The 20,536-nt window shown below is 39.7% G+C and overlaps 1 protein-coding gene across 1 annotated transcript in view; it reads left to right on the top strand.

The window, feature by feature from the left end:
• The first annotated feature begins 10,845 nt into the window (after positions 1–10,845).
• The window catches only part of LOC139447621 (conserved oligomeric Golgi complex subunit 7-like), a 29,479-nt gene continuing 19,788 nt past the window's right edge, over positions 10,846–20,536 (top strand). The window contains exons 1-9 of the mRNA XM_071229031.1: positions 10,846–10,942; positions 12,639–12,731; positions 14,333–14,377; positions 14,828–14,883; positions 15,699–15,783; positions 17,185–17,274; positions 18,463–18,531; positions 19,026–19,061; positions 20,317–20,437. Coding sequence (XP_071085132.1) covers positions 10,940–10,942; positions 12,639–12,731; positions 14,333–14,377; positions 14,828–14,883; positions 15,699–15,783; positions 17,185–17,274; positions 18,463–18,531; positions 19,026–19,061; positions 20,317–20,437 — 598 coding nt within the window. The 5' untranslated portion in view covers positions 10,846–10,939. The remainder of the gene's footprint in view (positions 10,943–12,638; positions 12,732–14,332; positions 14,378–14,827; positions 14,884–15,698; positions 15,784–17,184; positions 17,275–18,462; positions 18,532–19,025; positions 19,062–20,316; positions 20,438–20,536) is intronic.

Below are 20,536 nucleotides of genomic sequence, written 5' to 3'. Positions count from 1 at the left end.
GCATTATATCATTATTATTTCACGCACCCACACACATATCCACACACGCGCTCTAACACACATACATACACATTGTACGCGCACACAACACACACACACACACACACACACACACACTACCCTTAGATATTTTCCTTAATAGGCCCGTCATTGTCACATTGTCTCAAGGTCATTGTACTTCATTAACGTCCATATTGTAGAACTATTCATGACTCAGGTGGATTCACGCATATGTTCCATGAACCGTGAGTGAGTGAGTGAGTGAGTTGGGTTTTACGCCGCTTTTAACAGTATTCCAGTTATATCACGGCCTGTCAGCTTAATGTGGGAGGAAAGCCCGAAGTGATGCAGGTCTCAGACGTTTACCACTTCGGTGAAACACACGAGCACGGGTATGGTGCTGACAAACCTAGAAACATAATCGGGGCGAACCGGGATTCGAACCCACAATCATAGGTTTCTGGCGTGCCCAAGGGACGCAACTCTGCACAGCGAATCGCGGCGCCTTAGACGACTGGGCCACCTGTGCCCCCCATGAACCGTAAATATATTTGAATTACTGCAAATATTCCTGTCGTGCCAGGATCGGTTGATTGTGGGTTCCCATACGTAAATCCGCGTATATTCCGATCTTTGGTTTGTCTGCACCTGTGCTACAAGTTTTCACCTTGGAGCTTTAATTCTACAACTTGTCACTGTCAGCTTTTCCCCAACCTTATGCTGACATGCGGTGATAAAACTAAACTACCTTTTTAAACGGCGTTGAAACAATCTTACTCATTTTACAAAGGACTAGGCTCGTGTTAATTTGTTCGCGTGTTATGATAATATTTATGACGTGAATGTAGCAGGTAATGCCTAGCCGTGAAGATCCGGACTAGAACAGGTCTTCAGCAACCCATTCTTGTCGTAAGAGGTGACTAACGCGAAAGAGTGGTCAGGCTCGCTGACTTGGTTGATGCATGTCATCGATCCCAATTGCGGGAACGATGCGCGTGATATCAATCACTGGATTGTCTGGTCCGGACTCGATTATTTACAAACCGCCGCTATATAACTGGAATATTGCTTAGTGCGGCGTTAAACACCAAACAAATAAACAAACAAAAACAAATCAGATCTTTATTAATCCAATACGATGAAACATTAAGAGGTCGCGTCAGGTGAACTTTCTTATCAGCATCGAGACATATCTGATTCCTGTATCTTGAAAATGATTTTTTCGTTTGTTTTGAGTTAAAGTAAAACCTCACTATAATATCATGTATATTGCTGTGGGTGTTTCATACATCCTGTCGTATCTAAACTCCATAACATCTACACCCGGGGGTACGATCGAGGGTATGTGTGTGTTATGTGTCTCTTTTCTTTGCAAAGATCGAAGTTTCCTAATAGAGGGGAGGGTATGGTGCTAACAAACCAAGGATCATAATCTGATATTCAAACACCTGCCAAGCGGATCCTGGTACAAGGAATGCGAACAATGCACATCGAATTGTTGTGCTTTTGACTTTTGGGTTACCCGTTTTCCCTCGAAATAGTATAACACACGTTTGAGATACTGTTGCTGAAGGTATGCGATTATTGAAATAGTTCTGCGATAGTATGATGAGTAGTAGCAGATTGTTCATAAGTAATATAGGCCATAGACCATGTTACTCATCGAGAAGAACTTTTACCGAACAACAATGTATTTTTTATCTCTTTTCAACTTGATGTCACAGACTGTCACATCAGCCTTTTGGGGGTTAAGTGAGTGAGTGACTTGGGTTTACTTCAGTGATGTCACGGCTATCGTCGAGTTCCTGTGGTCACGGCGGGTCAGCTTAATGTGGGAGGAAAGCCCAAAGATGCACGTGTTAGACGTTTACCACCTTGGTTAACTCACGAGCACGGTCATTGTGCTGACATATCTAAACATTGGGGCCATACTTGAATACGAATCCACGATCGAAGGGGTTTCGGTATGCCTGCACAACGATTTCCACACGTACGCGCAGACAACAAACACACGCGCACAGCAAACGCACGCACACGCGCACAACAAACACACACATTTTAGTATGTTGCTGGCGCTATTAGTGAGATTAAAGGCTGCAAGTATGTCCACAGAGACAACGAATAGCAGATAGAACATCGAAAACTACACTTGCTGTTTGTACGTATGTCTTCACCTAAGTCTATCGAAATCAACGAAGGTCTTGCGTGGTATCCATGTCATATATTTAATTTGGCATCAGTCAGTCCTTCCATAACCACCATCGGTGGTACAGAGGTTACACTATACGTAACATGAATAACAAAGAGATCAATAGTAGACGTACAGCATGGTATAAGTTAGAATGTGTCTGTATATAACATTCAAATGTCTAGGGAACTTTTCTTTCATGTAGATATTTTACCATTTGTAAATATTACGAAGAGAATTTATGGATGTCAACTTCTTTATTATGATGAGGAACACTATTTCTTCATCATTTCGATGTTTATGTCCTATCTATTATATGGTCTCTGGTCCTATCAAGTCTTTGAACGGCATTTAGAAGTGATACACATAAAGAGGAGTAGGTTTATGGATGTCAACTTCTTTATTATGAGGAACACAAATTTTACCTCATTACCTCCATGTTGATGGCGTATCAAGTCTTTGAACAGCAGTTAGAATTTGGAAATAGTTTACGATATTTGATTTTGTTTAGCCACTTTGTGTAATGTTCGTTAATACATTCAGGGCGGAAAGGTAAAAGTGAATTACGCATAATTAACAGTGGAATTCGTCACCAATTAACTGAGAGTCACACAATTGTTTTTGATCGATGTATAACAATCGATCCAATCGTTAATCCCCAAACTATAAGGTCTGTTATATAGTGACCAGTTCTCATAATGGAATAAGCTAATGATTCATCCACGATTATGCTAATTCATTTAATCCGTTTAGGGAAACGTTTGCCGACGACGAGTTTACCTGTACAATACAATGGCGTCCAAACGTCATAATCACCAATGTAGGGCCTAGGACAGATTAGCAGATAATCAATTCCTACAAATAAAAGCATTAATTGGTTGCTATTTTCTCATACAATACTTGACCCATGACTTATCATTAAACCTATAAATCTCCGCTGTTTCACTTATTTATCCGACAACGTTAGGTCAATGAAGAAAGTCGCATCTTGTAATTCACTGCTGATCAACACAGGAGCTTAACAATGTATTAGGTGTTTTCAGTTTGGGCAATAACGTTCTCTGGTTATCTGGATCAGACCGGTCACCTGAACCCCAAATTCCCAAGGTCAAATTATATCTTAAACACTCCTGCGACTTTAATTCTTGTTTATTTGTTTGCATGTTGTTTAACGAAGAACTCAGCAATATTGCAGCTATATGACCACGGTCTGTAAATAATCGAGAGATTGACAACATGAGCATCGATCTACGCAAATGGCATACGATGACACGCATCAACCATGTCAGCGAGCATGACCACCCGATCCCGTTAGTTACCTCGTTAGACAAGCATTTGTTGCTGAGGACCACTTTTCACCTGAATCTTCACGGGGAACAATCATGGGTTGCTGAAGACCAGTTCTAACCCAGATCTTCTCGGGTTCTTCCATTCCAGGCACATGTAATTCCATAACTACGTCTACCGTTTCGTGTGATGTATGACTGTATATATTACAGAACAACATACAAATATAAACGAACCAAAACGGACGACATATAGAGAACCCGTTAATGATTGTGAGTGAGTGAGTTCGTTGGGTTTAACGCCGCTTTAAACATTATTCCAATTATATCGAGGCGTGACGTTTACCACTTCGGTGAAACCCACGAGCACGGGTATGGTGCTGACAAACAAAGAAACATAATTGGGGCGAACCTGGATTCGAACCCACAATCATAGATTTCAGGCGTGCCCAAGGGACGCAACTCTGCACAGCGAATCGCGGCGCCTTGGACGACTGGGCCACCGGACCACCTTAAAGATTATGAAGTGTGAGTGAGTACTATTAACTGGTCGGTTTTGTAGAAATCTATGAGCATTGGTTCGAATCCCATATTCGCCCTGATTATGTTTCAAGGTTTGTGTGCACCATGCTCATACTCGTGGGGTTCACCAAAGTGGTCAAACGTCCACTACCTGCATCAGACTTCCAACATCCAGTGAATTGACCGCAGTTTTCGGACCAACTTATTCCTGTGTAGATGAATCCTTTCTAATACATAGCACAAGATTCCTGACCGGTAGTAAGGTTGCAAGTGTGTGCGTTAATGTCAATGAGTAAACATAACACGTCAACGCCAGACAATTAACCAGTCTTGATTATCCGCCGAAACAGATGCCATTGGGCGTAAAAGGCAAACTAGCGCCCAGTGGACTCTATGTCGGAGGATAATCGAGACTGGTTAGTAGAACCTGGCGTTGACGTGTTATATTCAATGTGACTTTTAGGCACGTGTTTTCAACTATCTCTCATATCTCGCTTGTATACGCCGCATTTATTGTGATCATTGTACACACGTGAAACGTAAACAAACCATTGTATGTCCGGTTATTTGTTTTCCTCCTCGCTCCCCAAATATGATATTTACAACAAGGGTTAGTTGTATGACACAGATCACACAATTAAATATGTTAAGCCCTTTATATATGTATGTCAAAACTTGGCTTAAAGCTCCAGAAAGCTTGGCTTTAAACCTTCATCCATTTCAAACCTGAGGATCTGACTAAATGATAAACCATTTTGATAACACATCATAGCTTGGTACTGGTAAATTGATGCTCTATGATTTGTTTGTTTGTTTGTTGTTTAACGCCACATTCAGCAATATCCAGCTTTATGACGGAGGGTCTGTAAATAGTCTGGACCAGACAATCCAAAGATTCTTCTCTTGAGCATCGATCTACGCAATTCGGAAACGATGGCATACATCAACCAAGTCAGCAAGCCTGACCACCCGATTCCCGTTAGTCGCCTCTTGCGACAAGCATGGTAGCCTTTCACGAAAAGCAAGGGTTGCTGTAAAGACCTATTCTACCCCGGATCTTCACGTGTCGAAGTTGTAAACTCACTCAGGCTATCTATTGTTCTTAAAACTTGAAATACAACACCCTCTCAAGAATATCAATTTATCAACTGGATTGTCTGGTCCAGACACGATTATTTACAGACCCCTGTCATGTAAATGGAACATTGCTGGGTGCGGTGTTAAACTAAAATACAAACAAAAGTCGACGATGAACGCATAGTACATCTCAATGCATTCCACCATGTTTTCTCGTATTCTTATTTTATGATAATCGACGAAACGAGCTATGAGATAACATGAAGTCATGGGTGAATAGAACGCTACATAAACACGCTCACATTGACAAGCTGTAGAATTAAATCTCCATGGTGCAAACTACGAGCACAGTTAAGGTGTAGACAAACCAAAGATAGGAATCTGGTCTGATTTACGTATTGGAGCCCACAATCAACCGATCCTGGCACGACAAAGGGAAGCAACTCTGCATAGCGAAATGCGACGTGTTTAAGAGAACTTAGTACGTAAGTAAAGAACATAGTCAACGTATGAAGGTCAAATCAAGTTGTTTCACCTTTCATGTAGTGTCTAAAAGTAACCTTTCTCAAATTTGTTTGCGACATATTTTATTCATAAACTTCATCATGATTGTCAAAGTACTTGGAACATCTTTGGAGTTAGAGCCAAGAGGGCCGTGGTACACTATTGCTAAGTTCAAATGTAAAAGAGTTCCAACATCAGAGAGAGAGGCTCGTCATTGTAGCTATTTGTTTTTTTCAGCGTTTGCTAACAACGCAACGTTGAGGCATATTTCAGTTCTATGACGGTGTGTAAGCTTGGGAGGAAAACACCACTGGGGTGCAACAACCAACTGGTGTATGGTGCCAGGCAGGACATACAAATCGGACTCGTTTCTGGATTTCTAGATCATAACATTTTAAACCTTCGCTGTGATATACTGAAACATTGCCGACCCAGGCCCGTGTTTGTACAATCTCTTAAAAAACAGATCTTCGCTCTCGCTACCGCTAAACAAAGATCTGAGGACATCCCATTAGGGGTCACGTCAGAACGACCTTTCATCCGACCAATCACATACATTCAACACATAATCAACAATGTATGCACTGTTGTTATTTTTGTAGGATAAAAAGAAATAGCAGAAACAGTATATGTTTGTTGAAAATATTTCTGACACGCAGCGATATAACTGGAATACTGTTAAAAGCGGCGTTAAATCCAACTCATTCACTCACTGAAAATATTTAAGAAGAAAATAGAGTATGCTTTAATTGCCCATGCAAAATAAAACTGAAGCCAATGGTCTTTTATTTTGCCCCCTCTACGAGGATCTGAGAAACCATCTTTTAGAAAAATGTGAGTATTATGATACATTTTTACTTTCAGCAATGATGATAAGTTGTGTTTTATTCTGCATAATTTTGATGAAAGTTATTTCAGTGCCAAAGTCTGCTAACAAAGTTTACACAAACGTAGACATATTTTATAAGGCTAACCTTTTACTGTTCGATATGTGTATATATGTGTATATTTCTATTGTTTGTATATTTTAACATCGTCTCTCATAACTCTTTTAGAGAGTGACTTTGTATCTGTAATTATTGTACTATTTCTGATGTAATCAAAGGTGAGACGTAAATAAACAATTGTCTGTCTGTCTGTATAGCGGCTGAGAATCACAAGATAGATAAACGAAGCAATTATATCAGCCCACGAAAAAAGTTGTTCCCGTAACGTAATGGCCACTGCCCCAAATAGGTTTTTTTGGAAGCCGATTACGGACAGTTTGATTTCAGCACTTTCACTTGGACATTTCAATACTTTCTACGAATATAAAGATTTTTTTCTCTCTCGACAAGTGACTAAATGTATCTAGGAAAATTGATATTCGCAACAAAATCGCAATCATTTTTTTTTCACTTTACTTACCTTTAAAGCTGACGGATAGCCCAAAGAGCATAGCTCGTTGACGGTTACCACTCTAGTGAAACCACGAAAAAACCCGATATAATTCTGACACATGGTCCTGGCACGGCGGATTAATCATATTACTTCAAATGTCTTTATGATCTAAGAGAAACAATGACCATTTTATTTAACAGGAATCTTCAAAAGCATGATAATTTAGAACTTAAGTCAATAAGAAAATTGTTTCTTTAAATTCGAAACTATCATATTGGAGGACTATTCGGCATCTGCTAATAGTACCTACGGTCGCTGTATCCATCGTCGTAAAGCAGAAGAGTGGTGCTGTTGACGTTGTTGTTCTGTACTCATCACGAGGTAGAAGTAGTTCTGTACTCGTCACGAGGTAGAAGTAGGTCGTGTTTAGTTTTAGGTTCTGAAGAACATTATGTGAATGATTGCAGCGTTTATCACCACAATATCGGCCCACAAATAAAAAATCATTAAATAGCACACGATTCAAACCTTTGTAAATATAAAACTCTGTTTTCGCTCATGAACTTCTTATATTCATCAGAAGGGCACGTATAACCAGTAAATATCGCATTTAAAAATCAGTAGGCCACTTTTCTCTCCTAAAGGCGCCTCCGTCTGAAAACCAGAAACTGTTTGAAATGAATAGATGTCGTCCGTCAAAAGTATTCATGTTTCAAATTAAAAAACCAAATACAAACATCTCATTATGAATTGATTAGTATGTCTTGTAGTTTGATTTGTACAACTATCACTTGTCCCCATCTTGTATTTTCATGATTGAAATAAAACTGTTTTCTATAATAAAAAAAATCCAGGGGTGGGAGGGGTGTGTGGGCTCCAGCCTCGCGAAGATGGTCCCTGACATTCTGGTCCGATATCCTCCTCAAATCCGGGATTCTTCCTGCAGTCGCCGTAGCTGTGACATTGCGATGACGAAGGTGGAACAGTCGAATGAAGCGATCCTGTGCAGGGGCCGTAACTCTTGATCGGTCGGTTCTCGGACGGTCTGCAGTTGATTTGTGTGTATCGGTTACAAAGGCGGCAAATCGTGCTGTGGTGGACGTTGAAGTGGCGTGCAACAGAAGATTGCGATTCCCCTCTTTGGATACGCCCTATGGTGATGGTCCGATCGCCAGGGCTGAGTTTCGGCATTTTCGAACTTGAAAAATGTGAACAATTAAATGACAACTTATTGGCTTATGCTTGCCTTTTATAGCAACTACCACGAGTTACGAATGCCATAACTTGCACGTGCATTTTGCTTTACTGTTTTCCTCGATGACATTTTTGAACAAACGTGTAAACAACAAGACCGTTTAAGACATTGCAAATCGACAATGGCCACGTTATCCAATTCATATACCGGATTTTTTTGTAGTCAGGTTCAGTGAACTACATACTACCTGTGCGTTTCTTTTTTTTGAAGAGTGTAATTTGATAAGAACTAAGAGGAGATAAATATTGTTATGTAATTGAAAAATATCTAAGCGTTTCAAAACAGTATATATTCATATATAACTAATTAAGTTTAATACTAAATAGTCTTCCTATATTTCACTACAATGGGGATGTTTAAGGAGTTGTTAACATATTAAAAACTTAATTAAAGACAATAACAAAACGCAGCCGGATGCTTCTCACGCCATTCACATTATATTCACTGTATTCATTTAAATTTTGCAGGGGGCATGTCAACTAGGTTACATGTAGGTTTAGACAACTGGGCTGACATCAGATTCTGGTACACTAAATCATTTACGTGATTCCCCGTTAATCCTTCACTCTAAGATCTATTAAAATCAGTCTTTGAAAGCCTTATCCCTGACGTTGATTTCAAATGTGGAATACTACCTATACCCAGACTTCCACATTTATTGTTTGGGGTTAATGTGAACCAATGATGGCTTTGATTTATCTAAATATCTAAATAGATTTAAAATTGTCACATATAAACCCTTGAGTAAAATCTGGAAAAAAATTACGTAATGTAATAATGATATCTCGAGACAATTCAAGACGTATACTTTTTCACAAGACATGTTATAAAATAGATGCTCAGCTGGTGCTTTTTTAACATTATAGATAAGCATTAAAGATTTCAAGATTTCCCGAGGCAAGGGAGTTAACTGACTGTATTTAAAAGTTGGAAACTGGACTTTCATAGGCAGTTAACTTCCTTGTCTCAGGAAGGTGCAAGATTCCTTGAGAGAAAAAGACGATTTTGACGTTCGTTGCCCCCTGCACATATCCTCAACGTGTGCCTGCTCTGGGTTTTGTTCTGTTCACAGCTGGGTACTTTTATCACATTAATAGCAGATTGCTGATCAGGCATGATATTTTATATGTAATTCAGTGTTTCCTTCAATAAACATTCAGACTTATTTGTAGTTATACCTTAAGTCACATACGCAAAGCCAAACGAAACAAGCCCATTATTCCGAACTCTGAACATTCTAAATGTTTTATTATAAAATGTAGCTATGTTCCTGAAAAAAGTTTGTTGTTTTTTAAATCATTATTTTAATTGCCCATCCAAGCAAAAGGGAAAATCACATTTGCGATTCTTTAATGTCTGTGGCATTTGAAGAAGTTGATTTCACCAAAAAAATATCTTTTCACTGTAAACGATTTTTAAGTAAGCACTTTGGATTATTTTTTCAACGAATAATGTTAACATTGTTTAAATATATAACAGATGGTGGTTTAATTACTTAATTGTGTGAGTGATAATGTAACGTTAATTTATATTGCAACCAAACAGAAATAGAGTTATCGTTCAAAGTAGTTCTGATACACCAATATGAAATCTGTAAAAGGAGCACAGTCGCTGAGAATAATAACTTTAGATTATTTTTCCAACAACTAATTTTTATATTTGTTTTAATATATCAAAGAGGATTGTTCTTTTAAACACAGCAATATGCGAGTGCGACTGTAACATGGTCGGAGGCAGACATATATATAGAGAGAGTTATCGTTCTTGTTTGAAGTTTGTCAAGAATGCACAATGATTCCAAGTGCACGACCTTCACCTCTCTTATTTTCAATCACAAGTAAGCATTCCGTCATTCCAAGCGAAACTTGTAGTAGTCCCTTTTCCAAACTAGATATTGGTCTAATTACAAAACGGTTTGGTTGTATCTTTGATTTACAGGTGTATAGGCATTTCGGGTTATGCATACACCCATTAATCAATGATTCCAGCCAAACCGTTTTGTAACTAGACTACTAGAAAATACAAACACTTCCATGTTTGTTTATAGCTATCTCTAAGGAACTTGACACCACAATAAATATTTTTCTTCCACAAAACAAAGCAATTCTGTGCGGAGCATATATTGTGATTGTGTAACCAGGACGTCTCTGTCACTGCATTGTCTCCCTGGTATAGCCATCACAGGATGCGTGGATTCCGATGAATGAGTGAGTGTGATTTTACGTCGCTTTTAGCAATAGCACGACGAGCAGCAAAAAGAAATGGCTTCACAAATTGTTACCATGTAGGGAAATGACAACAGTGCTACGCCAAATAGCAAAGTCAATATATTTGTCTCTTTAATATATCATAATACATGCACACCATCGTCTGTTGAAAATGCCAGAACGTTGTACTTGAATTCTCGAATACGGATATTTTTGAATAACCTTCCCCTTATTTGTGTTAGTTTATCACCATCCGTGCGTCTCGCTATTTGTATATAAAGCAACCATTTTTTCCTCTGGTTTCCAATATTTGTGATACCGAAATCATTGATATTTAATGCCAAATGATCAATCTGTTCATCTGAGACGAGGAGTACACGATACAACTGTCCACCAGGAAATGAGTTACCTCCCTTTGACGGTGTCATGGCCGATGTAAACACTGTCGACGTGTGCTACTGAATATTGGTCAAACTGTTAGCATCTTCAGCGCATCATCACTGGAATCAATCACACTACTATGGTACTGTATTACAGAGCTGATACACTAATAGGCACTGTCACTCACACCTCAATTACTAACTTGAGGAAGCGTAGACTTTCCTCAGCGATCTCAACACTGTACAGGGATAGTAGATCTACCAATGTCTGTCACTGTTGTTGTCAGTGTGTCATTAATTCTGACGGCAACATTGCAGTTTACCTGTCGCAGCGCTAAGTACCTGACATGCCTAACCCTTAGGATCGTAATGGGGTGATTGGCAAGGGGTACCCAAACCTAATGATCCGATCTAAAGAGGAGTTTAATCAGAAAGGGGACCCAAGAGCTACGGATAGACATGATACCCATGATAGAGGTCGGTATAGATATCGTCAGATCATAGCTCGTGCTGTAACAAGACATTGTAAATACTCAGATGATTGCTTAATTTTAAGATAAAGTCCTCTTTGATAAGTGAGTAAGATGTTTTGCAGTTGTTCTTGTGATTAATTAGAAAACTACAAATGTTTTTTATGCGTCCGAAATATCAACTTTCCGAGGCAAGGGAGTAAATTGACTCTAAAAATGGACTTTTACAGTCATTTAACTCCGCTGCCTCGGGAAACTGGAAAACCCATAACACAGGGGTATTTGCAAAATATATAATTTCAGACTTAATCATCCCAGACTTTAGGTGGATTCATTTCCTCATTTATTCTCTTGGGTCTTGAAAAACAGACTAGGTAAACTGCAGTCTTGCCAATATTGCTGGCTGGCGTAACACAACATTAATTCACCAGCTCACTTGCTATATTATATGTAAGAGTAAGTGGCTGGACATGTCATGAAAACAGTAGAGGACATGTGCACGAGATATGGGGTTGCTGGTCACCCACATATTTTTCAAGAGCTGTATGCCATGACCAAAGACTGAATGAAGCATGTTTCCTGTTTAATTATCCATAGAGTTCAACATGTTCAAGATAGGTGATATAGTAAAGATATTACAAGCGAATGTGAAATGATAATTTCACTTCCCATGTAGTGTTGTTGATGTAATGCAGACACGCTGTCACCTTGTTGATGTGAATCGTGCTGTGTAGTGATGGCGTAACAGAAATGACATAATCTTGTTGACTTCATGTAAACACCATTTTCAGTATGAAAACCATGTTACAGGCTTGTGCAGAATAGGTCTACAGCAACCCATGTTTGTCGTAAGGCGTAAGGTTTGTCGTGAGAGGGGACTATGCTTGTCGTAAGAAGCAAATAACGGGATTGGGTGGTCAGACTTGATGACTTGGTTGATGTAATTATATCCCAATTGTGTAGATCGATGCTCATGATATCAATGACTGGATTGTTTGGTCTCAAGTCGATTATTGACAAACCGCATTCAAATAGCTGGAATAATGCTGAGTGCGGCGTTAAAGAACAAGAAACAAAAACAGCAAATGAACAAACAAACACTGAACAATGCTTTTTATGTAACAGGCAATAGGGTAGCCTAGTGGTTAAAGCATTCACTTGTCACGCTGAAGACCCGGGTTCAATTCCCAACATGGGTACAATGTGTGAAGCCCATTTCTGGTGTTCCCCGCCGTGATATTGCTGGAATATTGCTAAAAGCCACGTAAAACCATGCTCATTCAATCATTATGTAACTGTCTCTCTGTTGCGCCTCATGTGTTGCCATTTGTGTACTGCTATATACAGTGATCTTCGGTGTTTCTTTTAGGATTACTCAAAGTTTATGGATGATAATTTTGATGCCAAAGAATGGGTCAATCAAGCATTTCAGACTCATAGAGATCCTGGCACGCCCAAAGATGTGAGTAACCTTGATGATTTAATTGGGTTCATTTGTGGATATGCAACAGTCCTGAACACTGGTTACGGGGTGAGAATGTTTATTTCCTCATCAGGTTTAACAAACCCTGAATCAATTAATTTACCATACAATAAAAACAGGGTCATACAATATGCACAGTGTTTAAAACGTCATCACATTTGTTAGATGTCATATAAATCAGATAGCTTATGTGCTTGCTATGCAGTAACTGCAAGGGGCAATAACTCTTGACTCTCTCAAGACATACAAATCCAATAAATATTCATGCAGTACATAGACCATGATAGACATAGACGTCTTAATGCAACATGCATGTCTAAGTCAGTAGATGTGATTCACAGTATCACAAACATACATACAAGGTGATTCCTACTGTTTGTATGGCACTGGGTTGCAAGTTTTAACAGTGCTGTAAAACATATCTAAACAACATGAAACACACCAAAACTGTTTAGGCTAATAACCAAATTCAAACTTATCTTTACATTCTTCTTCGCAAACAGGAAATCAATCAAACATTCAAACACAACAATTAAGGCTTAGCGAAATTAACTACTTTAATGGATCAGATAAGTTATTTTATCGTTTATAAACTAAATCCTGTAGTCATGGTAGTTTGAACATGGTCAAGGTTGAATTTACTAGTTATGCACAAACATTAAAATCATATAACGTTTAAATATATACACACTTATGAATCAGTGTGAAAGATTAAAGGGATACAACACTCCAAGTTTGAAAGTATTTTTGAAAGTATCGTCTTTTTTTTCACAGATACCCAATAATGTAACTCCAAAGAATTTTGATGCAATGATCGGATGAATTGTATCTGAAACTATGATGCTGTCAGAAATAATATATTCCAATATCAAGTTATTTCTGTTGCAGCTTTTACTGTATACAAGTATACTTAAAATGATAATAACCATAAGTAGTTTGAATGATCCAATCAGCATTAATTGAACCAGGCCACATAATAATGTGCTAACTCTACCTATCCACCCTTAATTAACTGGAAAGATACTGAAGTATATAGCTTAAAATAGATCAAACTCTTAAACCTTTTGTTCTGAGTAAAGTCTGTTTTCAAAGTACCAAAATTGTTGACAAAAAAACATTCATTAGCTAAAATAGAAAATAGCGTACTTGAAATTCTAAAACCCTGTGTCATTACAAACATTAATACAACTACATGTATAAAATGACTTAAAACTATTATGTAAATGACTGTATAATACAAAATAATGTGTCGGCAGTAACATATTACATACTTAGTTAAGCAACAGACAGTCTGATGGATATATGTGGTTGAGAAGGGTATTTGCAGCCAAATTGTTCCAACTGTACATGTTCACAAGACAGTGGAGATGAAAACTGTCTGCTGATATTGTTTGTTTTCAATTTCATCATCATGATTATTATGATTATCTTAACATTTAGATCCTTAGATTTTGTTCCTTTCACATGACGTAACCGTAATAATTATATTGTTAAACGTATCCTTAAGATTTGTGGAAGTTCAGACTTTTGTAGAAATATGACATTTTACCATGCAAACCATTCCCTGTATTTTCCTTCAGCAATATGCCACGACCTTGGTGATGAAGCTGCAGATGTTTATACAGGTAAATCACTCACTGTTCCAACCTCCGGTCTATGCCCACAGACACAATGTGTCACCTGGCTGTTAGTGTGTCATTACAACCCGCTTGCATGGAGCATTGCGCAAGGGTGGACACCGTTGGTAAAATGCAACCATTCTGCAGCTCATTTCAAACTACTGGTTACGTAAAATGGCTAGATTTTAGTCAAAAACAACCAGTCGTTCTGGATTTTCACTGGTCTCATCCCTACAGATGAGTGTCCGTGTCTATCCTTGATTGCTCATGCTATCAACCACTAGTCTGTATGAACATGACCTGCTGTGACAGTCTTACTTATATATATGCATGGAATATTGTTGGATGTGGTGTTAACTCGTTAAACTCCATACCGATTCTAAACCTCAGCCCAGAACCAAAAAACGCTTTTCTCATTTTGGGCTGACCTGACTGAAAGTATATATAATTTTGCAGGAAGTGAACAACATTCTGGAGGAGGCGGGTCAGCAGGCACTACAGAATCTGCCAAGGTGCTCACACAGATCATAGTCACTTACACACATCAGGAAAAGCTATACATTCGGGAATCTGGGTCAGATTGGGCCCACAGTATCCCATGCTTGTCATAGGAGCAGACCAATGTGAGAATTGGGTGTTCAGGCTCTGTGACTGGCTGATTGAGTGTCATTATACCCCCATGGTGTGAATCATTGCTCATGCTTTCACTCACTCTTTTGCCAGTCTGAGACTCCAGTTTGCACAGGCTGATGTTATGTTAGCTGGAATATTGTTCCATGCTTGCCGTAAAAGGCGACTATGCTTTTTGTTAGAGGCGAATAACAGGATTGAGTGGTCAGACTCGCTGACTTGGTTGGTGCATGTCATCGTATCCCAATCGATATCTAGATCGATGCTCATGATGTCAATCACTGGATTGTCTGGTCCAGACTTGATTATTTACAGACCGTTGTCATATAGCTTGAATATTGCTGAGTGCAGCGTTAAACACCAACAAGCAGACAAACACGGCACCATTGAACATTACTCACTCTAGAAATTGTGGCCATCTTTGTAAAGAATTGAAAATAATTAAGACTTTGCAAATGGGATTCATTTTTAACACAGTTTTGGATACATGTTATGAATGTTAAAGATTGTTTCCATTATGATTTCAATCATCCCTAACATGTGTAATGTAACAGCTCAACTGTGATATTGGCAAAACTCTTTATCATGCTAATCAGTGTTAAGCTTAAGGACTTAAAAAGTATATGAACCAATGCATTTTTATTGCCAAAACATTTACAAAGATGATTGTGACTTATAGAAAGTATTGCACATTCAGAGTTATGCGTGAAGTGGATGCAGTGAGACAAGAGGCTTCCCTATTACAGGACCAGATGAGGACAGTCAAACAGGACATCCAGAAGGTAGGTGTCCAGTGTAGGACAGTCAAACAGGACATCCAGAAGATAGGTGTCCAGTGTAGGACAGTCAAACAGGACATCCAGAAGGTAGGTGTCCAGTGTAGGACAGTCAAACAGGACATCCAGAAGGTAGGTGTCCGGTGTAGGACAGTCAAACAGGACATCCAGAAGGTAGGTGTCCAGTGTAGGACATTCAAAAACGGGACATCCAGAAGGTAGGTGTCCAGTGTAGGACTGTCAAACAGGACAACCAGAAGGTAGGTGTCCAGTGTAGGACAGTCAAACAGGACATCCAGAAGGTAGGTGTCCAGTGTAGGACAGTCAAACTGGACATCCAGAAGGTAGGTGTCCAGTGTAGGACAGTCAAACAGGACATCCAGAAGGTAGGTGTCCAGTGTAGGACAGTCAAACTGGACATCCAGAAGGTAGGTGTCCAGTGTAGGATGTTCAAACAGGACATCCAGAAGGTAGGTGTCCAGTGTAGGACATTCAAAAACGGGACATCCAGAAGGTAGGTGTCCAGTGTAGGACTGTCAAACAGGACAACCAGAAGGTAGGTGTCCAGTGTAGGACAGTCAAACAGGACATCCAGAAGGTAGGTGTCCAGTGTAGGACAGTCAAACTGGACATCCAGAAGGTAGGTGTCCAGTGTAGGACAGTCAAACAGGACAACCAGAAGGTAGGTGTCCAGTGTAGGACAGTCAAACAGGACAACCAGAAGGTAGGTGTCCAGTGTAGGACAGTCAAACAGGACATCCAGAAGGTAGGTGTCCAGTGTAGGACAGTCAAACAGGACATCCAGAAGGTAGGTGTCCAGTGTAGGACAGTCAAACAGGACATCCAGAAGGTAGGTGTCTCGGGTAGGACGTTCAAACAGGACATCCAGAAGGTAGGTGTCCAGTGTAGGACATTCAAACAGGACATCCAGAAGGTAGGTGTCCAGTGTAGGACAGTCAAACAGGACATCCAGAAGGTAGGTGTCCAGTGTAGGACAGTCAAACAGGACATCCAGAAGGTAGGTGTCCAGTGTAGGACAGTCAAACAGGACATCAAGAAGGTAGGTGTCTGGGGTAGGACGTTCAAACAGGACATCCAGAAGGTAGGTGTCCAGTGTAGGACAGTCAAACAGGACAACCAGAAGGTAGGTGTCCAGTGTAGGACAGTCAAACAGGACATCCAGAAGGTAGGTGTCCAGTGTAGGACAGTCAAACAGGACATCCAGAAGGTAGGTGTCCAGTGTAGGACAGTCAAACATAAACTGTGAGAGTGTCCTCTCCTATGTCTGTAAGAACAATTGAAGAAAACCCTGAAAGATGTTTGGTAAAAACCTTGTAAGGAGAAGGCTGAGATATAGAGTAGACAGATACGTTGACACTGAGAGACCACGTGACTGGCGTGTTGCAGGTGGAGCAGAACACGGCCCAGTCCATGCAGACCCTGCTCAATCTGGACTCCATCAAGTCCCGGATGAAGACGACAGCAGACGCTCTCAAGGTATGCACTACTGTGTCATGTGTGTGTTTCAGTCACCATTGACATGCAAGTCTTGGATGGCATTGTAGAGTTTATGTCATGACATGTTTACTATCATTCTCATATCTATAGAAGTCGTCTTGTCACCAAATGTGAAGACAAGCTCTTCATTATCTGACACTCAGACTCTGAATTTTTACTTATCATGTGTCACATGATTGCATCCTGTAAGACAGGATGAGTATTAAATGTTAAATTTAATATAAAATTTACAATTTAAAAATAATTAGGGATTTAATTTACATAATGTTAATTAAATGACACTACATGTTCTTGTAATAAGTCAGCAGTAACCATAATCACCACTGTCACACTTCTTCTCTAAGCACTACAGTATTCGCATAGGAAGTAGATTAGAAAGGCCTGTAAAGTGTATTTTGGATTGCCAATTTTTATCATTGATAGTTGTCAGTTTTTTTACATTTTGATTTGTATCTGAAACGTCCCTCCTAATTTTCATTGATTTATCAAATGTGCTGATGTGACAGAGACAAAGTTTGTATATTGTTTTACTGTACATGATTTTAATGAATGTACAATTTGTTCCCATCACCATTTGGCTGTAATCATGCTGATGACACATTAATTATTAACTCCCTCACTTATTGGATTTAAGCAGCATGCACTGTAAGCTGTTGGTGATGGAATATAGATCTAATCAGACATTGAGCACAGTAACTTGAAGTGCAAGCTGGGTCAATAGGGATATGACAAAATCATGATGTCATTATATCCAGAGCCAGCTATTTCTCTATTGCAAGAGAGTAATTGGTCAACTTCGACTCTCTAATCATTCCCTCTGATAATGAAATAGGACTCCTATTACATGACAAGTGACCTGTGAAGATCCAGGGTAGAATAGGTCTTCAGCAACCCATGCTTGCCGTGAAAGGCGACTAACAGGATCAGGCGGTCAGGCTCGCTGACTTGTTTGATCACTGAATTGTGTGGTCCAGACTTGATTATTTACAGACCATCGTCATATATATGGAATATTGCTGAGTGTGGTGTAAAACAACAAACCAACCAAACCAACATGACAAGCATCAATTTCCATGTATCCTATTGTGTATGGCATGAAGACCTGACTGGCCAGGCATGTGTTATATTGCATCAAGGTGTATACATTCTGCTGATGCTGTGTTGCAGGAGGCGGACAACTGGACGACTCTGAGCGCCGACGTGGAGGACGTGTTCCAGTCCCAGGACATACAGACGGTCAGTTCATGTCCTGTAACAGTTGTGAATGTTGCACCTGCACTGGTCAACTGTTTGACTGCCAGGATTGATATTCTCCCTTTGTTAGGTCTTGATTAGTTCTGTTTTTGACATCTGATAGGGGTTAGGTTGGGTTTGACGTTGTGATCAAGATTATTTCACTTACATGGTGACATACATGTGTGTGTTTGTGTTATGAGTGTGTGTGGCTGCTTGTACTCGTCCGGACTAGTGCTGGTTTTATAGTGCTAGCCCACTGAGATACTGTGTTTAACATGGACACCTCACTCCTAGACAGTACACTGACACTGAACCGACCAGAGCTTGTTTTGTGCCCTGAATCCTAAGGGCCATTTGCATAAGTGATTATATTTGAAAACTACATTCTAAAGTGTCATATTAAACCATTCTAAGGTGTCAAATTAAACCATACTAAAGTGTCATATTAAACCATTCTAAGGTGTCAAAATAATCCATTTACTTTTTCATTGCAGATCACAGCCAAGCTAAGTGGAATGCAACAAAGCTTGGTGAGTATATCTTCTGGTGGTTATCTTCCAGATATGACCACACTCAGTTCATGCTGTCCAAAGTTTGCTTGCACTGTTCTCATGTGATGCGAGCAATTTCATGTCATAGTAATTAGGGTTACCTAAACATAATATAGTGCTAAACCTTGTATACTCAGTCACTAACTGACACAAATGATAGAATGATAATGATAGAATTATGTTATAAATGACTGACAAAAACATTGCATTCATTCCTTCTTGAGGCTTGTTGAGAGCCAGGGATGATCCAAATCAGATCAGGGCATCCGCACTCAGTTTGTTGTGGTCTTGGTTTCATTGAAAATGTGTCTGGTTCTTATCATTAAGATGGTCATTGTGTCATTGTCTGTAATTTGTGTTACAATTTCTATTGAAGGTGTGTACATACTCCATAGTTAAGTATCTCTACTGGTTTTCTTTAGAAGGCATGAGACAGGTTTGGTGAATGCAAACATGACATAGACTAGAGTCGCTTCCCTTTTATAAGGGACATTTAGTGACTTACTCTAGCAGGCAGACTGGTGTATTACTGCGAAAGGCGATCTCGGATAAAGTTATGTGACTGACTAATCACTGACATTGTGATGTAATATATTAATGCACACATTCCAGGAAAACTTGTTTAGATACTATTTGTGAGAATTGAAAATACTTGTTTTGATGATAGAATTTCAGAATGACCCCATATGATAAAGAGATTATCACACTTGTGTGTTTTGGGATGGTAAAAAGCCTGTATTTGGAATAAACACTATGTTTTTTTAGCCCACCAAGACTTGCTGAATGCAAATGTTTTACAATGTTTAGGGTAATTTATCGCTTACATGACAGTTTCTACTGGTTTGGGGTTCAAAGACATTTTTCCTAAAATCATAAATGTTTACTGCCTCCATCATATGCCTGATATACTGTTCCAACCCATCTCACAAACTTGCAGGGGCAGGGGTGGCCCAGTCGTCTAAGGTGCCGCGATTTGCTGTGCAGAGTTGCGTCCCTTGGGCCACGCCAGAAACCCATGATTGTGGGTTCGAATCCCAGTTTGCCCCAATTATGTTTCTAGGTTTGTCAGCACCATACCCGTGCTTGTGGGTTTCACCAAAGTGGTATACGTCTGAGACCTGCATCACTTGGGGCTTTCCTCCCACATTAAGCTGACACGCTGTGATATAACTGGAATACTGTTAAAAGCGGCGTATAACCCAACTCACTCACTCACTTACTCTTCTGTACACAGCAAATGTTGGTGGACACGCCTGACTATGCCTCACGATGTCAACACCTGGAGAAACTCAAGAACCGCCTGGAAGCACTGCTGAGTCCTCAGCTGGTGGCAGCATTCAACAGCCAGTCCTTAGGTTAGTCTTGTAGCCCACTCCCAGCTGGTGGCAGCCAGTCCTTAGGTTAGTCTTGTAGCCCAATCCCAGCTGGTGGCAGCCAGTCCTTAGGTTAGTCTT

Source organism: Haliotis cracherodii, unplaced genomic scaffold (genome assembly GCF_022045235.1).
Source record: "Haliotis cracherodii isolate W230 unplaced genomic scaffold, xgHalCrac1.p SCAF_10, whole genome shotgun sequence".
Lineage (NCBI taxonomy): Eukaryota > Metazoa > Mollusca > Gastropoda > Lepetellida > Haliotidae > Haliotis > Haliotis cracherodii.
This window is presented reverse-complemented; position numbering and strand designations above follow the sequence as displayed.